Source organism: Zonotrichia albicollis, chromosome 16 (assembly GCF_047830755.1).
Source record: "Zonotrichia albicollis isolate bZonAlb1 chromosome 16, bZonAlb1.hap1, whole genome shotgun sequence".
Lineage (NCBI taxonomy): Eukaryota > Metazoa > Chordata > Aves > Passeriformes > Passerellidae > Zonotrichia > Zonotrichia albicollis.
In genome coordinates, this window is record NC_133834.1 from 3318086 (window position 1) to 3336267 (window position 18182).

The following is an 18182-nucleotide window of genomic DNA, read 5'->3' on the forward strand; positions in this document are numbered from 1 at the left end:
TCCCTTTGCTTTCTATTTTGTCGATCCTTGCTCATTCCCCAACTTTTTTTTTTGTTTATTTTTTGTTTAGTCTGGCCTGTTTAAAGCTAGGAACATCTTACTTTGGGAGTTTCCTCTCATTTGGGTTTCATTTCCCAGACAACACAAGCCTGTGGTTGCCCATTTTCTGAGGGTGGATTTGTACCCAGAGCAAAGCTGTTTACCAGCATCAGTTCACCTTCCCCCATCCCTTGCTGCTGTTGTGATGATCTGGAGTGTGAACTTCTATTGTAGGTAGAGATTGCAGTTAAAAATGTTCTAAGTTGAAAACAAGGTGTGTTAATGCTGCTAAATTACCATCAAAATTGCTATATTGCAGAGACTCCTTAAAAAGGGGTGTAGGTGTGTTACATAAACCTGGGTCTCCATGCAATTTTTGATGGAGGAGAGGACATCTCTAACAGAGTTCCTCTTGCTGATCTTTTTGTGTTATAATAAAAAAAAAATATGCATATATGGCTATATATAAAATATATCTGGGAAACCGTATAGGGAGAGAAAACCAAGGAACAAAGGGCCTGGAAGAGGCTCTCTCCTGGTTCTGCCACCCAAAGGGTAGGGGTTTGTGTCTGAGGCCTGTGATGGGGGAATTAATTTGTTTATCATGTGGTGGTGTAAGAGGGAAGTTTCAAAATTAACTCCAGTAATTGTTCCTCCTCTCAGTCTCACAATGCATTGTTAGCAGGTACCTCTGTAAATAAGATATCTTCCTTTTGTCAGCCTTTGCCTTCTTGGCATCCTTGGGTGCAGCCCCTGGCGTGACCTTCCGGAATTATCCTTCAAAAATCAAGTTGCTTGTCTTGAACTGTAAATCTGTGCCTCTCCCAAGGTCTCCATTGTTTCCACCAGCTCCACAGTCAGATTTCATCACTTGGTGTTGCAGCTATTGGAAGCAGCATGGCTTTTTCTGTGAGATTGTGCAGAGGATTACATGGATAACCTGCTGGATTGAGTGCAGGAATTCACTGGGGGAGGGCAGGAGGGGCAGCTGCCGAGCCTTTGAACTCCTCTGCTGGTATTTAATTATTTACCTTGGCTGGGAAGGCAGGAGCTGTTATCTGCAATCAGTCCAACAGATCTCAAAGCTGTTCTTGACAGCTACAGATGTGTTTCCAGTAGCTTGTGCTGAGTTTCTCTCAACTTTTTCCCTGGGAAGGAGTGATATGACCTCAGGTACAGTGATTTAGCCAACACAGTTGGTGTGAGGTCCCAGGATGTATTTAACCTCCTTTCTAAAGTGGCCAAGCAGTGTTCTCCTCTGCCTGCACTGCAGGTGGACTCAGGTTGGTGGGTGACCACCTCTGGGTATGTCACAGTCCACCCTGTACCCAGAATTCTCCATGTGCTGGTATCTGGAGAGGGGCTCTGTGTGATACCAGCTTGCTTAGGGCTGGGAAATAGCTTTAAAAAAAAAAACCACATAATTTTGGTGAGGAGAGCTTATCCTTGTGAGAAACACTTGTTCCTCAGCTCAGGGGAAGGCATCCTGGTGTGATGGATGCGTGATGCAAATACTCCAGTGCTCTCTTCTGCAGCCAGCCTGCTGCCTGCACCTTTTGATGTGTTTCTCAGAGCCCTGGAGCTTGAGAAAGTAGCTTTGAAACAGTCATACTTCTTTATAAACATTCCAGAGAATGAAAAAAAAATAGTTTTGTTCAAGTTCAAATTAAATATGACCTTTCTTCGTGAAACAGCTGTTTCTCATACTCAAGTTACCCTGAGTGTGAGATCAAGGAGCAATTTCTTGTGCTGGTGCTGTTTCCACCTCTGGCCAGCCACAGGGTCAGTGATGCTGAGCAGCACTTCTTGTGTGAAGCTGCAGATATTTTTGCTTCATAGGTCTCTAAACCACTTCACCCACACCAGCAGCTGTTCTGGCCTTTTAAAGTCAAACTCTGAGGAGGGAAAAGCTTTTTTTGGTGTGGTCTGTGTGTTTCAGAAATTACAGATATGAGGTTGTCCTACTGACTTAGGCAAGAGGTGGGAGTTACCACACATTTCTGCTTCTGGGATTCTGACACTGACAACCCAAATTTTCATGGGAACTAGCCTGGAAGGAAAAGGGCATTGAGTATCTCCAGTGTCTTAGAGATGGGGTGGGACTAAAAGTGTGCTCAATTTAACAAGAACAGGCAAAACAGAAGACATTGGTTTGGGTCATTATTTTTTGTAATGGGGTTTGATATATGGCTGTATAAAAGCTTTAACCACCCTTCTTAAAGATTGGACTGGATGGAGATCTTTTCCAATCTTAATAAAACTATTATTCTGTTCTATGATTCTTGGTGGGTTTTGGAGATAAATGCATGTTTTCCTTATCCAGCTTTTAATTCCCAGTCACTCTTTTGTTAGGTCTCTATTGTTATGCCACAGCACATTCTTACAGCCTATTCCAAGCTTGTACCTTTGCTTTATTTCTCCCTGTGACCTCTCCCCTGGCCGTGCTCAGCAGAGGAGAACTGGGTTTGTTTTTTCAGTTTCCCTTCCTGCTCTCCGTCCCTGCTGTGTGAGCAGCGGCCACTGAGGGGCAGCGCTGCCTGGGGAACAGCCGTGCTCCCGGGGGAGCTCCAAGCCCACCGTGTCCTGTCCTCCCTGCTCCTTGAGCCTTGCTCCATCTCCCATCCAGGCATGGCATTCCTGTCTGCACCCTGCCTGGGTTCTGTGTTTGGTACCTGCTGCCCATCGTGTGCAGCTCCAGGACAGAATATTGCCACTGCAATTCATGCTGGAAGGAGCTTTCCCTGCACTGATCTGTGGAGTTGTTATCACCCCTCCTCCCTGTGCTGGGTGTTTGTACATCTCTAAAGAGGGGTCTCTTACCCAAATGGATTGTCTTGGGCTGGATTATAGGCTCTTTATCCCAGCTTAACATATGGGAAATCCCAGGAACAGCCCTGAAGGAGTGTGTTCATGAGAGCTTATCCATGCTTAAAGGTTGTATTCATTCATTTAGCAACTTCTGCATCAATTTTTAGTCAAGGTCAGTGCAGCTTTATAACAGTGAGACTTTGTGGGGAGGAAGACTCTGTGGTTCTTTGTTTTCCCATTAACTCATGTGGTTGGGAATTGCAGCTCTTTAATTAAAGCAGCACGGTACGGACTGGCCCCGAGGTGCTGTTCTGAGGCACTTTCATTCACATCTGCTTTGGGTAAAGCTCAGCTTGTTTGGGGTCAGCCCGTGCTGTTGCATGTCCGAGAGCAGGAGGAAGCAGCAAATCAATCACTGGGGCTCGGTCCCAGGCTGCCTCCCCTCCGTGCTGCCAGCATCCCCCGTGTGCCAGGGCTGGAGTGTGCACCTCGCCCTTCCTGGGGGATGCAGGGAACCACACAAGGATTTCATTACCCAGCATATGGAGGGCTGAGGGGAGCTCAGGGGGCGGTGCCGACAGCCGGGGCTGTTGCCTGTTGTTGTTTAAGTGGAGTTTCCCCCACCCTCTCTGCGTTTTGCTCAGTCAGTAAATGGCTCCGTGTAAACTCCTCCGGCACAAGCGGGCAGGCGGGAATGCCGTGGGCAGCCGGGCTGGGATCTGGGTGGATCATCTGATGTTTTTGTCCATGTGGCATTTGTTTAGGTTGCAATCAGGAAAAGTGACTTCTATTACTCACTGTGGCCAAGAGAATGTGGAGACTGGCAAGGAAAAGTTGATTACTTGGGATTTTTGCCCCCCGTGATGAGTGGGATGGACTTTGGAGAGTTATTTTTAGTTGATGATAGGGTGAGGGAAAAAAACTCTAGGCTGTGTTTAAAACAGTAGCATCCATTGGAAGTACCAGCCAAAGTGCTGAGGAGGGTGGTAAATTAATATAAAACACTCCTTGCCACTTCATTAGGTGCTGAGATAATTAACAATGGTGTTGAAGGGTTGTGCAAAGTGTCCACCCTTGGCCAGGCTGGCCCTGAGCACAGAAAGCTGCACATGCAGCACTGACCCTGGGAACAAAGGATCCTCCTGAACCCAAACATGTTTGTGTTAATCCCGGCTGCTTCCTGGCGGGCAGCGGGAGGAAGTGGAGCCACTGCCTCCAACAGATGTACAGTGAGGAGATTACAGGGTGAGATTAAACACCCTCTCCATCACATCCTCCCTCGGCCAGCACAGCAGTAATGGACTGTCCAGGCTGCCTGCCAAGCTGGGGCAGATGTAACAGGCAGCAGATTCTGCATCTCCTGTCTCCATGCCTGGTTTGGAGCCATTTCCTAAGGCCAGGACTTGTTCAGCACCTGAAGCTGCCTTAGCTGTACCTGCCTGTGAGGAGCAGTGGGCTGGGAGAAGGCAGGAGAAAACATGGAGTTCACAGCATCCAGAAATTATGCATTCAGCTGAAGTGCTGTTAAAGCTAAAACACAAGTGCCCCTGCCTGAGTACAGCAGGGTTTGCTAAGGGACCAAGTGCTGAAGAAGTTGGGAAGGATCTTTATTTTGGTGGACTGAGGTGCTTTTTGGCTACTATGCTTTTAGAGTAGATGATTTCAGGGCAGGGAAGGACTTGTTCCCTCTTTCTGGGTTTAGGTGGTGCCTTATATTGCTGCAGTCTTGGTACCTTGTGCTGCTCTTCCCATGGAAATAATCCAGGTTGGTTGCAAAAATCAGCTGTTCCACTGCATGTTTAGGTTAATTAATGTGGTAATGGGACAGTATCTTCCATTAACAAACAAAGGGATGGTTCTGAAGGAAAAGAACTCTTTGTGGAAATTGTAGAGTTCAGAATTGTTATTGTGTGAGATGTGCAAAACCCTCATCAGCCAAGTGGGTTGGGTTTGACTCAGCAGAAGTTTAAAAAGGTCACTTTTCTTGGGCAAGGGCTGTGAGCTCAGTTGTGGTACTGGGGCAGTAGCTGCTGTCTGAACCATGGGCTGTGTGAAGGGGTCAAACAATGTGCCAATTTTGGGTAGAATAAGGGGAAAAATCCCAACGGGTTCTGCCAATGACACGTGTGTGGTGCAGTTCCCAAGCCTCCCGTGGAGAGGACGTTGCTCAGCCAGAGGCAGCACCAGGTGACACTCGGGAGCTGGGAAGCCACAGGGCTGTCCCTTCATGGGGTGCATTGGCACAGGCCCAGCTGCCTGTGGGTTTGCAGCTCCTTGAGGACAGCACAGCTTGGGAGGGATCCCAGAAATGTGCACAGCTGCGGTGGGAGCTGCTGAGCCACACGGGGAACAGGATCCCTCCTGTGGTGCCATCCCAGGAATGCACAGGCCTTGTCTCTTCCCTTTCTCCTTGCCTGCACAGAAATCCCTTTTCCTGAGTGCAGGAGACAACTGTTTGGCAAATAAGAGCAGCCTGGGCTCCAGGGAGAGCATTGTTTGCAATGGCCACTGGGCTGGAGGCAGGAGCACAAGGGAATGACTTGGGATGAGGGTCTAAGTGGCACCATCTGCTTCTGAAGGGCATCGTTTGGGCAGCAGAGGAGGCTCCTGGAGTTAAGTAATTGGGAATAGCAGGCTCCTGGCTGGAAAATGTGCCAGCCCTCCTGGCAAAAAGCTGTTAAATCTCTGTTGCTGGCATGTGGAAGCAGTTCTGTGTAACAGGGCTCCAAAGGCTCTTTTTAACCCTTGGTGTACATTTTAAAAAAAGGCAACCTGAGGCACTTTTGATCTTGGAATGGCATGTGGCCAGGTGTTGGGAATAAAGGGGAGGTGGGTCCTCATGGAGGTATGTGAACAGCTCCCAGTCTGATCCTCCTGTGCCGCCAGCAGCCAGATGTGGCCTGCCAAAAATGCACACAAAATGGTGCCTGTTTTAACAGCTTTAGCAGGAAAACACAGGCTGTGATGAATGATTCATGAGAATCAATAGAACCCGAGGCATTTACTGCCCCTAAAACCAGTGCCTGCCTGCCAAGGGGTGCATTTGCAAGGTGAGTGATCACAGAATGCTCTGCTGGGTTTTGGGATGCAGTCACAGCTCAGTGCAGCCCTCACCCCCTGTCTGCAGCCAGGCCCAGGAGCCTTTCATTCCCCAGATGAAAGCAGGAGCAGTTGGGCATCTCCCAGCGAGCACAGATACAAACAAGGCCCCATTTTGCATCCCCCCCTCCTAGGGTGGCTTCCTTGGAAGCTTTGGCCTTCATCCTGTTTGTCTGATTCACGATCAAAAGAGTGCTGCTGCCTACGTGTGTCTTGAAGCATTTTCTTCTTTCATATCTCACATAAACGGCCAATTTCTTCATTAAAATGAAATGGAGGTAAATGAAATCAAGTAAGATCTGTCTGTGCAGTGGTTGTATTTTGCTGATAGTGAGATCAGGGCTGGGCAAAGCTCTTTTGGGACCTTTTCTGGTGTGCAGGGGAAAAGGATGCTGCATAGCCAGATGGGTTTTCCTGCCAGGGGGAAGGTTGGATCTAAGAGTCCAAGTCCCAGCCATCCTGAAGATGAAACAGTTGGATCATAAAACATGGATTTTTTTCAAGTCTGATCTGGATGTTTTTTAATCTTCCTCAAATTAAAGGAAAATCTCTTGTTTGACCCAAAACAAAATTGTTTTCTTTGGCCAGCCAACTGAAAAAAATCAGCTCTGTCCCCAGTGTTGGTCCAAGCTTCTTTCCTAATTGTGCCTCCACAGCAATCCTGCTCCATGCAACTTTACCAGTCCTGGATTAGAGCCTTGTTGCTAAAGAATTTGCAGGAACAAGAGAGTTCAGCTACTCGCTCTAAGTTTAGTCCAACTCTTCTGGTTAAGTTTGTAAATATTTGTTCATATCCTACCTCGGTTTTATGGATGTTTGTCCAGATTCTATTTTTCAGCTGTTTAATCATTTATTTTGTGACATTTTCTAAAACAATATATATATGTTTGCTTGTGTGCCTGGTGAAGCTGAGGTTTTGAAGTAACTGCAAAGTTTCCATCAATGGTGGAATTAGAAGCCCTTTATGTGAAGGTGAAGGATTTTGGTCAGGAAACTGATGAACTTGATGTCCTTTGGCACCACATTTTTACCTTTGCAGCCTCCTCTGGGTTGTGATTGGTGAGCCTGGGAGCTGTCCCATGAGTTTTAGGTGATGAGGATTTATGGGTTTATTTTTTTTTTTTTTCTTGTGCCTTGGAAAGACTTTTGGCTCCCATTATCTGTGGCCTTTGGTCTCTTATGGAGGACAAACGTGCAGATCACTGTACCATCCTGCCAGCCCCACCCTCACCTGCAGCTTGATGGGGGATTTTTTACAGTTTTTAAAGCTGTTAGTGATGTGCTGGGTGGTTTTTTTTCCTTCCTTTAATGTTTGTTATCCTCCTCAGGAGACGTGTCGGAAGTGCCAGGGGCTGTGGAAGGAGCACATGAATCTCACCTGTGAGCAGCTGGCTGAGAAGGATGACATCAAATACAGGACATCCATGTAAGTGAGAGGGGAAGACAGGGAGGTGGATGAGCTGGCACTCACAGCACTCTGTCCCTCAGTCCTGGCCATGGCAGAGCTGAGGGGTCAGGCAGCTCCCAGGATGGGATTTCTGTCTGTGAAAGACACTTGGCAGCAGCTCCAGCTGGTAATTTGAGAACGTGGGAAAGCTGTCACCAGCCCAGCCTGCTCCTCTGGCTGGCCCAGTGTCTGCAGGCTGGCACCTGGTCCTTCTCCGAGGTGAGAAACCCCCATTGGCATCGCTGGGGGGAGAAGGGAGGTGGAGGCAGAGGAGTGGATTGAGTCACAGTAGGTCGTTACTGGCCTTTGAAAATCTGCAGTGGAAACTGCACTGTTTGCTCAGCTGCTGCTTTGTGGGAGAGGATGTGTTTTCCTCCTGAAGCTTTTGCCTGTTTCTAACCAGTTTGTAGGAATTGTTACAAAGTGCAGTCACATTTTGAAATATGCAGATGTAAATCCTGTTACCCTAAAATCTTTTGCAGTTTGATTTCCCTCTTATCTACAGTAAATGACAAAATCCTCTGCCTTCAGGAAACGAGGGAATTTTCATCCATGGAGCTAAATGTCTGGTGCAGCCAAGTGGGACTTGCCCACATTGCCCAATCCCTTCCTCTCTGGTTTAGTCTGTCTGGCTTGAGTAGAGGTTGGAAAGCTCCACCACTGGGATTTGAATGATTCTTGCTTGCTCATCCCACAGTCCCTAATTCAGAAGAAAATCTTTACAGATTTTATATTACTTTTTTTTCTCTGCTGATCCTTTCCCTGTAGGAAAAAGGGATGAGAGAGAGGAGGAATGAGTTGTCATGTCCCTAATAAGGAAAAAATACCAGTTTCAAAACCTTCAGCAGATTGTGTCTGTGGATAGATGAGTCTAACTGCCTGATACAATAAAAACTTCCTTTTGAAGCCCTGCATAAGGAAAGGGAAGCCCAGCTGGAGTTCAGGCTAAACTTCCTGCCTTGCTCAAAGTTTCCAAAAAAAAATCTGCATTGACAGCATCCTGTTGAGTGGCAGAGGGAAGAGCAGCTGCAGCTCCAAGGAGAGTCACTCTCAAGTTGGCTTTTTGTGCCTATTCTTAGCACATCTCCACAGGCCTGGGTGCAGGTCATGCTGGCTGCAACTCTGTGGGAACCTTGGGTGTCTGCAAGGCTGGGAAGTTCCCACCTCACCATTCCCTGCTCCTCCGGTGGTGCTGATGGAGCAGTTTGTGGGGCTGTGCTGTAGTCCTCAAAAACACCTCCCTGCCATCTCCCAGACATTTGTTAGCTTTGCAGATGCTGAAGCAGCTGGGTGGAGATGGCTGGCTAAGGATGATCCTTCCCCAGTGTCAGAAGAATTGTGCTTCCCTCCATGCAAACACGCCGGCTTTGCTCTGCTGTCATCAAATTTCACTTCTAGGTTGTGAATTAAAGTGTAACATGATCTCCAGCGGTCAGAAAATGGGCCCTCAGGATGATAATTTATATTCTGAAGTCTTTTAATTAAATGACCGAGCCTTTCTTCATTTCTGTGCCAAAACAGTCTTGCTGTGAGCTGAGCCTGTGCTAGAGTGTGTGTCACTGCCAGGAGGTCCCTTGGGAACAGGGATTGAGCTTTGTCCTGGATTCCCACTTGTGCTCTGGTAGATGAAAACCCATTTCTTAAACCTAAAGCAATAATGTCTGCAAAATGTATGTAGGGAATCTTAGAGAAAAGATAACACCTCTATGGGGAATTGTGATTATTTTTCAGTTACTGATTTAAATTTAACAAACACTAAGTGAATCTGGAGCATGGCAGCCAGGCTTGGAAGAGAAATACATGGTCATGGCAACTTTGTAGCCAGAGCAACAGGCAAACATAAAAGCTGGAGGTGACAGCCAAATGTTTGCTTTTCCTGAACTTTATCTCCTTGGCTGTATTTTCCTTCAGCCAGCTCAAGCATCCATGTGCCCTTTGGCTCTTGAACTTGCATCTCAAATTCCTCCCAAGCCAGAGGCTGGTGCTTTGGCTCTCGTGGAAACCAGGATCAGGGCTGCAGCATGCAGCCAGTGATTGACTTTTTTTCACTGATTTTGTTCTTGAGTTGTCATGGGCTGGCTCCAAGTGGAGCTGAGCCCAGACCTCCTTGGAACAGCAGCGGGCTTGGGGATGGAATCAGTGCAGAGAGGAGGGGGTTAAAGCCTTGCTGGGGAGGTGTAAAAGTCATTTTATCACAGGCTGGTGAGTGCAAACACCCCTTTGCTAATTCTCCCTGGTCCTGCAGAGAGGAGAAGATGACAGCTGCCCGCATTAGGAAGTGCCACAAGTGTGGGACAGGCCTGATCAAGTCGGAGGGCTGTAACCGCATGTCGTGCCGCTGCGGCGCCCAGATGTGCTACCTCTGCCGGGCTGCCATCAACGGCTACGACCACTTCTGCCAGCACCCCCGCTCCCCCGGGGCACCCTGCCAGGACTGTGCCAAGTGCTCCCTCTGGACAGACCCCACAGTAAGTAACAAAGGAGTTTCGTCAATGATTCTCACCCCAGTTTCAATCAGCACCCACACCGCGCTTTGCAATACGCACATTCCACTGGGGGGAAATGGTTTTAGTCAGCTCGACTTTTCTCTTTCCCAAGGCAGCTAAAACACCACACTGGGATCCTGCAACAGCACAGAGACACATCTGACCACAGCTTGGGAGGAGCTGGTGTTGCTTTAGGAAAAATCAGCTCCTTTCACTTTTCAATCACTTTTTGTGCCTACACTCTATGTTTGAAGGGTAGAGCACTGTTTTTTCATTATTTAATTCTAGTGCAATGATGGGATGGATAACTTAAACAGTGGCATTATGTATGGTAAGCACAAAGGCAGTAGCCACATTAGAAGCAGGACCATAGGTACAATTTACTATAGTTTACAAGGATTGAAGTGCTGGAAGTGCTGAGTGCTGTTCTGGAGAGTGAGGCTGGTGGGGAGCAATGCTGGCACCAGGCACGGCAGCCAGCTTTGGGATTATTGGGACTCACTCCTGCTTTTGCAGCTGAGAGGCTGTTGGCATGGCTTGGCATTTGGAGACAAGGAGAATTGTGGTTTTGGTGCCCAGATTATCTGACTGCTGGCTGTCGATCCTGTCACAGAGATGGACCCATCAGAAAAGTGCCTGCAAGCCCAGAGTTGTAGTTGGGTCCCTTCTCGGGGCTGTTGTCAACAGCTGCAGAGGGAGAGCTGAAGTGTGGAGTGAGCTGTAGTAATTTAATACAGCTCCTATCTGTGACAGGCTTGGGAAAACTTGCTGCAGCAAGTAAGTGTCTGTAAATAGAGGTCTTCAGTACTGTAAATCCAGGAGTGTTGGAAGGAGCAGGAGTTGAATTTCCTGATTTTAGCAAAGCCGTAGAGAAACATGAACGTGGATCTGCCTTCCCAGGGCTGGCCTGAACTTCCTTTTTCCTAATGGTTCTTTGTCTTGGGTTTCTGCAGCTTTCCAGGCTGTTCGCAGCCCCCCTGTCTGCAGGGAATGTGCACAATCCTGCATCTGCACAGAGTCAGGGAAAATCCACTCTAAATCTCTCCTTTCTACCTCCAGGCTCTTGGGGATCTCCCAGCAATGTCACAACCAGCATAAGCTTCCAAGTCTTTTGCTTGCCTGCTTTTATTCCCTGAATTATCCTGTCAGTGTGAGCTGTTAAACTACACACAGCCTCCTCCTTGCAGGCACCCCTGGAGCGTTTCTGACACCTGGTTCTGAGTTCCTGGGATTGCTGTCCCACTCCTTTTCCAGCAGGATGTGATTTGGGGCTCAGCAGTGCTGGCATCCGTTGTTCCTGCCAGGCTGCTGATTGTGCTGGGGGATGGCATTTGTTCAGAGCCAGAGCAAACATGAGGCCTCTCAAAAAAGCTCGTACTGTACTTCCAAATAAATAAATAAATAAGCAGCACAAAGAGGCCACTGTCACCAGGCCCTTTCCACCTCTCTAATTAACCAATGTTGTGGCAAAGAAAAATTTCCCACTGTCAGCACAGAGCTGGCACTGCCTGCTCTTTTATTATTTAATTCTTTTTGGGATGATGGAGTGCTGGTGGGCTGGGGAGGTGAAGCTGGGTGACTGTCCTTGCTGCAGTGCAATGAGTAACACAAAACTCACTGCTGGCTTGAAGCTGCAATGATGGTACCTGTGTGCATGGTCCTGCCTCACAAGGGGCTTAGGGACACCAACCCAACCCCTCCAGGGTGATCTCTGCTCCCATATGGGATGTGCAGACAAGAATTAGCCTGGTAGATGTAAAGAGGAAAATGGCATTTGAGTCTTGACATGGAGATTTGAAAGAGCAAAAGACCATTGCATCAGTAGTGTTCTGTCCTTTGCCAGGGATAAGGTCCATCCAAGGCATGGCTTTGAAACATCTGGTTTGATTCTAAAATCCCTATTATTTACAGCAAAATTCAGGTTTCTTTAAAATAGGGAACCTTTGTTCTTTTCCAAATGTTTAATGTTTTCCCAGTCTGAAACAATTCTTGTGAAAGTATAAGTAAACCTATTCATTAGCTTGGGTTAAAAACAAATTAAAGGCAGTCCTCTAGGAATGGCAGCATCTGTTAGTCTTTGTCTCAAATGATCTTGAGAGAGTAAAGCAGAGGCTTCAAAATTTCCCATAATTAAAGGTTAGTTAAGATTTTGTCCCTAAGCTGTAATCAGGCTGGAGTCTGATTTAAAAGTATCGGTGCAATATTTGCTGGCTCTGATACAAGCTGCAGTCCTGCTGTGGTGAGCAGCTTCCAGGGGGGCCAGGCAGGAATTGTTTAATCCCTGCATTTCCTCTGGAGCTAACTGGTGCCCTGCATCCCTGCAGGAGGTGCCAGGGGCCCTTCCCAGGGAGCTGCTTGGCCACAATTCCTCGTGTCCCCCAGCCCATGCAGGCTCTGCTCTGCAGGAGAGGCTGATGCAACATTGCCAAAGCTCAGGAGGGAACAGTGGGAATAAAGCTGTTAGAAAGCATCCAGAGAGATGGTGCAGGGCCTTGAGGGGAAGCTGTCTGAGGAGTGGTTGAGGCTATTTGGTTTGTTCTGCTGAGGGGAGATTGATTGGGGGCTGCAGCTCCAATCTCTGCTCCCTGTGAGCAGGGACAGGACCCAAGGGAACACGTGGAGCTGTGCCAGGGAGGTTTAGGTTGGATATCAAGAGAAGGTTCTGCCCCCAGAGGGTGCTGGGGCACTGGAGAGGCTCTCCAGGGAATGGGTACAGCCCCGAGGCTGCCACAGCTCCAGGAGCATTTGGACATCACCAGGCACAGGGAGGGATTGTTGGGTGTCCTGTGCAGAGCCACAAGCTGGGCTTGATGATCTTTGTGGATCCTTCCTAACTCAGGACACTCAGGTTCTACAAACTGGCTCTGGGATGCAGGGGCTGTGTTTGCCCTGATTTCTAAATATCTGTAGCAAACCTAAGGCTGCTTGTGTGCATTTCATCCACTTTTTACAAATCCTGGGATGCAATGGGATTAATGCATTCTGGTAAATCGGGTTCTGCTCTCAAATGTATTATTTTGAATTTAATACTCATCTTTGGGCTCTCAGTAATATTGCACAGAGGCTTTTTTGGCTTTCAAGTTTTAAGATGTTTTCAGTAAACTCTTAAAACCCTCCCAAAGGCCCATAGTTAAAGTTCAAAGCAGAAGACTAATCATCATGAGGTGTTTGCAATTATCCCCCCTTCTGGTGTTATAAAAAGATGATGTTGAGAGAAGACTCTGTAAAACTTCAAATGCATCAAGGAAATGCATGGAGTGCACAGTGCTGCCTTTAGGATTTGGAAATGAGGAGGGTGGGGGGAAGCTCCCCTAAATTTAGGATGTGGAGTTTGTGGTGGGTTTGGGGTTTTTTTAACTGCTATAAAATGCCTCAATCATAAGCATATGGTTCATCCAGGGGAATTCACACAAAGATACAGAATGCCTGTTGCTAAAATAACTCTGCATTTCTTGAACTCCAGCGTGTGCTTGGTCCCCATGCTGGCCCCCCTTTTCCTGCAGCACTGCGGATGCCCTGTTCCAGTTAGAGCACAGGCTGCTTTTATCCCTGCTTCCTGCTGCATGGAGCAGCACCCAGAGACAGCCCAGGCCTGTTCTTGCTCAGCCTCTCTGCAGCTGATCTGGGAATGATTTGAAACAAAACCCCTCAGTCCTTTGGAAGCCTCCGTTGTGAAAAATCATTTCGAGTTTATTAGGAACGGCTGCGGCCACACGTATGTGGAAAAAAGAAAGCAGTAAAGAGGCAGAAAGGGGGAGGCAGTGGTGCTGAAGCACTTTGTAAAGTAGGGGAGGAGTTGCAGAGCCCAGAAATAGGCACCAGGACTCTTGTTTTCCCTCTTTTCAGGAGGCGGCAGCCGCTTCCCGGTGACACTTAATAATTAAAGATAACGAGAAGCGCAGGAGATAAAAACAGAGCTTTCAAAAGCTCCCTGGCTGGCACTTTTGTTCTGGGCAGAGGAGGTTTTATTTGGGGGGAGGTTGTCTCTGTGTGACTTGCTGAGCTTTTATCTCCTTTGCTGCTGTATTTTCTCATTCCCAAGGGCAGTTTGTTTCTCCAGCAGCTCTCTCTGCCTGTGGCAGGGCCCTGTGTGGATGTGGGTGAGGTGTCTGTGCAGCAGCGTTGTTGGGTCAGGCCTCCCTGCCATGAAAAGGTGCCTCTCTTAGCAACCCAGCCCTGCTCCTCGCTAATCCATCCCCAGACCGAGCCCCCTGTGCTGCTGTGATTGGCTCCGTGCTCGCTGCATTCCCTGGATTCAATGGCAGAGGGCTGAAAGGAAAAGCTTCCTCCATGCCATGCTGAGAGCCTTTCCCAGGTGGGGGATGGCAGGGGCAGGCTCCCACACTGGCCAGGGATCAGATTTGTTTTCCTTGGCTTTTCCTTTTGCTTTCCAGAGCATCCCACTGCTGGGTGTGGGGCAAAGCTTGGTGCTGTTTTGTGCCTTGAAAGCACAGCTCCTGCTAATGGCCACGTCTGCTTTCTGCAGATAAAAAGGGTGAATGCATCTCAGAAATCCTTTGCATTTTCCTCTTGGCCACCTCCCTTCTCCCGTGATGCAGCAGAGTGTGGGGAAGGGCCGCGTTGTAGCATTGCCCTGCATTTCCTCTCTGGCAGAAAAGCCAAATTACATCTTTGCTCACAAAAGCTGCCCAGTGCTGAGGACCCCCCCCCCCCCAGGGTTGGGAGGTTGCTTTTTTCCTTTTTTCTTCTTTATTTCTTTTTTTTTTTTTTGTCTTGCTGTAGGCAAGGCAGCTGACAGGAAGATGACTGTTAACTTGACAAGATAAATGCCTTCAATCCACACAGCCTGTGAACAGGCCATTAAAATTATAATCTAATCCTTTATTAGGGACTTGAACCCGCTCAGGGAAATGGACATAAGAAGCTTTTGAAATCTTTCTGCAGCATCCACCCCATGTGATGTTAAAAGGTTTCTCACCACAAAACCAGCCATAAGTGTGCTAATGAAATCTTAATTTTCGGTGTGGGTGCTTTACCCCTCGATGAATCTGTCATCTTTCTAATTACTGTGGTATTAAAAAACAGCCTTTGCTTCCAAAGAATTAGAAGTGTTTTGCAAGATTCACTAAAATAGCACCAGGACTTGTTTGTTGGTTGTTTTTTTTTTTAATTCTGACCTACACAATATGTATTAGGCAGAACTTGTGGCATCAGCTTTCTTTGAGAACATCCTAAAATTATCTTGCTGTTTACATATCATCAATTCTTTTGTTCCATCTGGGATGTGGATCTTTCCTAATTACTGCAGGTATTGAACAGTGCTGTGTATTCATCACTTGCCAAATTTAATGTCAGCCTCTTAATGTGCAGTGGGGTTTTTTTTGTTCTTGTGATATTAATGGTCTTGCAGAAATACTGGTGCAAAAAAAAATCCAAGCTAAGTCTTGGTATGTGAGATTAAGTGTAAGCACTTCTTAACCTTCCAGTGGGAAAATGCACTTTTATCAGCAGAGAAACAACAGAGCTGATAAGTTCTGTTCTTGGACAGGGGTTTGTTGTGGCTCTGCTGTGATTTGTGGTTTCAGAGCTCGTCAGGAACTCCTCATCCTGACCCAGGTCTGCTCCTGGCAGGTTTTTGCACCCAGGGAGTGCTGTGGGCTCTTGAAACCCCTGAGGAGATGGAGCTGAGTGGGGTCTGTGGCTGCTGCACTTTGGGGATGTGTTTTGTGCTGTGCTGGGGCTCTGGGGTCGCTTTGGAGCTCTGGCAGATGGGTTTGCTGCTCCCAGGAGCTCTGGGAGCTGCACTCATCAATCCAGCAGCACCTTGGGCCATGGGCTGCCTGCAGCCCCGGGGCACAGGGATGTGTCCAGCCCAGCACAGGGAGCTCAGCTGCACTTTAATCTGGGAGGCTGGAGCAGCCCTGCCTGCAGAGGGGGCTGGGAAAGTTCTCTTTGTGTCCAGTTTTGTGCAGGACTGACCAGAGCTGCAGCATCAGGGGTGGTGACAGGAAGGGGAAGCAACACTTGACAGGATTAACCATAGATTTTTGTTGGAAAGGATTTCAAAGCTCATCTTGTTCCACCTCCTGCCATGGACAGGGACTCCTTCCACTGTCCCAGATTGCTCCAAACCCTGTCCAACCTGGCCTTGGGCACTGCCAGGGATCCAGGGGCAGCCACAGCTTCTCTGGGCACCTGTGCAGGGCCTGCCCACCCTCACAGGGAAGAGTTTACTCTGTAATCACAGACTTAGACTAAAGTAAAAGCATTTTGTTAAGTTAAAGGACATATTTCTAGGCTTTAAGATTTATTCTTTGTGTGAAGAAAGGAGATACTGGGTGGATCTTGCTCAGCTGAGCTTAAAATATATTTCTTGTCACATAAACCTTCAGGTGCATCTTCCCCAGTAATAAAATAAAATGAGAGTGGTAGCCGTGTCCATTTTCAACAGCATTGCAAAATATAGTCTGAGAAGGAAAAAAATAAAAATCAAGTCTTAAAGCTTGAAACCAAGCTTTGAGAGTGCTGTTGGGGCAGCTAAAGAGCAGGAGATGTTTGGCTGCCTGTGGAGCATGCCCAGGTGGTTTTCCAGCCAGGAATACTGATATTTGGGGGGTAGTTTGACATTCCATATAGGCTCAGAAGAGCCATTCTTCAGCACTTTTGTGGAGATAGATAAGCTGTAATTAACAGCCCATGCAAGCAGCCTGCTAGGGAAAGAAAAAAACAAAAAAAGCATGTCCTGGAAAGTTTTAATTTTTAACCATCGGCTCAGAGAGTAATAAAAGGGAGGGAAGTATTGAGTTTTTGGCTTTCTGCACGTTAAGATAACTTCAGTCTCCCAGGGAAACCTTATCTGCTGGTGGAGGAGGGGATTTCTCCACAGGCTTCCCAGGCTGTGCATGTGCAGGACTGTCAGCTGGGGACTGGGGAGCTTAAAATCATCTCAGTGTAGCTGCATGCACGAAGCACATTTTGGATTTAGTTCCAGAGCACTCTTCAAAATAAGAGATTTTTCACATTAAGAGTGTTCAGGAAGAAATGTATGTGTTTTGGCAGTACTGAAATTAGGGTGACTGAAACAAGCAGAGTCTTGTACTTGGGGCTCAGGGTTCCAAACACTGTCCTGGAGGTTTGGCTGCTCTCCCTGAAATCCCCAGGTTTGGTTTCATCCCCACAGACATGCAGAAACTCACCTGAGGCTTCATTGCATCGTTGGATCTCACTGGTGCTCCTTTAAGAGAGCTTAAGGTGATGAGAGGCAGCAGGACAAATTGAATTTCTGGCTTGTTCTTGCCTTCTCAGTGAGCAGCAGCCCTGAATATTCTTGCTATAACCTCTAGACAGACATTAAAGAAACATATTTCGATTTATGCCCTTCTTAGAGTTACAGATAAGATCTAAATGGCACCATTTAGCTACTAGAGCCAGGATTTAAGTTGTGTTAATTCCAGCTGTTGGGCCAGAAACTCTACAAGTGCTAGGATAATGTAAATATTTAATAGACTATTGCCATTAAAAAGATTAACAGCTCTTCAGAGGGGTGGAGCTGGGTCGCTGTTCTCTGGTTTCCATCAAGTCAATGAATTTTAGTGCTGATCTCCCTGGAAAGCTGATCCAAGCATCTTGGTCATACTCCATAGAGAGCAGGTTATTCGTGCTGCTGCAGTTCCCATCACAGCTTTGCTTTTGGGTAAATCTAGGCCACTGCCAATGAGGACAATTCAGCCAAATGAATCTATTTTGGTGAAAATGTGCTGAAAAGAAAAGCAGCATTGAGAGAACAGAGAGCTGCTGCAGCAGGAATTCTCCTACTGATTGTTGGTATTCCTTGATTTCCAGGAAGATGATGAGAAGATAATTCATGAGATTCAGAAGGAGGCCGAAGAGGAGCAAAGGAAGAAGAATGGGGGTAAGTCAATGTTGGGATCAGGCTGAGGATGGATGATGGGACATCATCAGCTGCTGATGGGTTTCTGGACCTGCACTGGGCTCTGGTCTCCTGGGAGCTGCTCTGTTTTTAAAGTGCTGTTGCACAGATTTTTGCTGGGATTGTGAGCAAACACAAGATTTGTGTCCAGCTCTCATGTGGCACCAGCGTTGTGGCTGTCTCTGCTTGGCAAAGTAGCTGAGGGGCAGCAAAACCTCTGAGCTGTGGTGTTGGGGGCCACAGGGGCTTCCCCACATCCCACAGCAGGGAAATGTTCCCCTTTGTGGGGCAGTGGTGGCGAAAGCAGCCAGGCTGGAGAGCTCAGGGGGCAGCAGTGATGCTGTGGAATGTGCTTGGATGGGGCTGCTGATGGTGGTTGGGTGCCAGGGCGCTCTGTGGGGTGATGAGCTCA

The 18182-nt window shown here is 47.7% G+C and overlaps 1 protein-coding gene across 2 annotated transcripts in view; it reads left to right on the top strand.

Moving 5' to 3' along the window:
• RNF216 (ring finger protein 216) overlaps positions 1–18182 on the top strand; it is an 81009-nt gene that overhangs the window by 55905 nt on the left and 6922 nt on the right. For both annotated transcript variants that reach the window (XM_074552800.1, XM_074552799.1), the window contains exons 15-17: positions 7275–7372; positions 9639–9861; positions 17683–17752. In XM_074552800.1, the coding sequence (XP_074408901.1) occupies positions 7275–7372; positions 9639–9861; positions 17683–17752 (391 nt within the window). The remainder of the gene's footprint in view (positions 1–7274; positions 7373–9638; positions 9862–17682; positions 17753–18182) is intronic.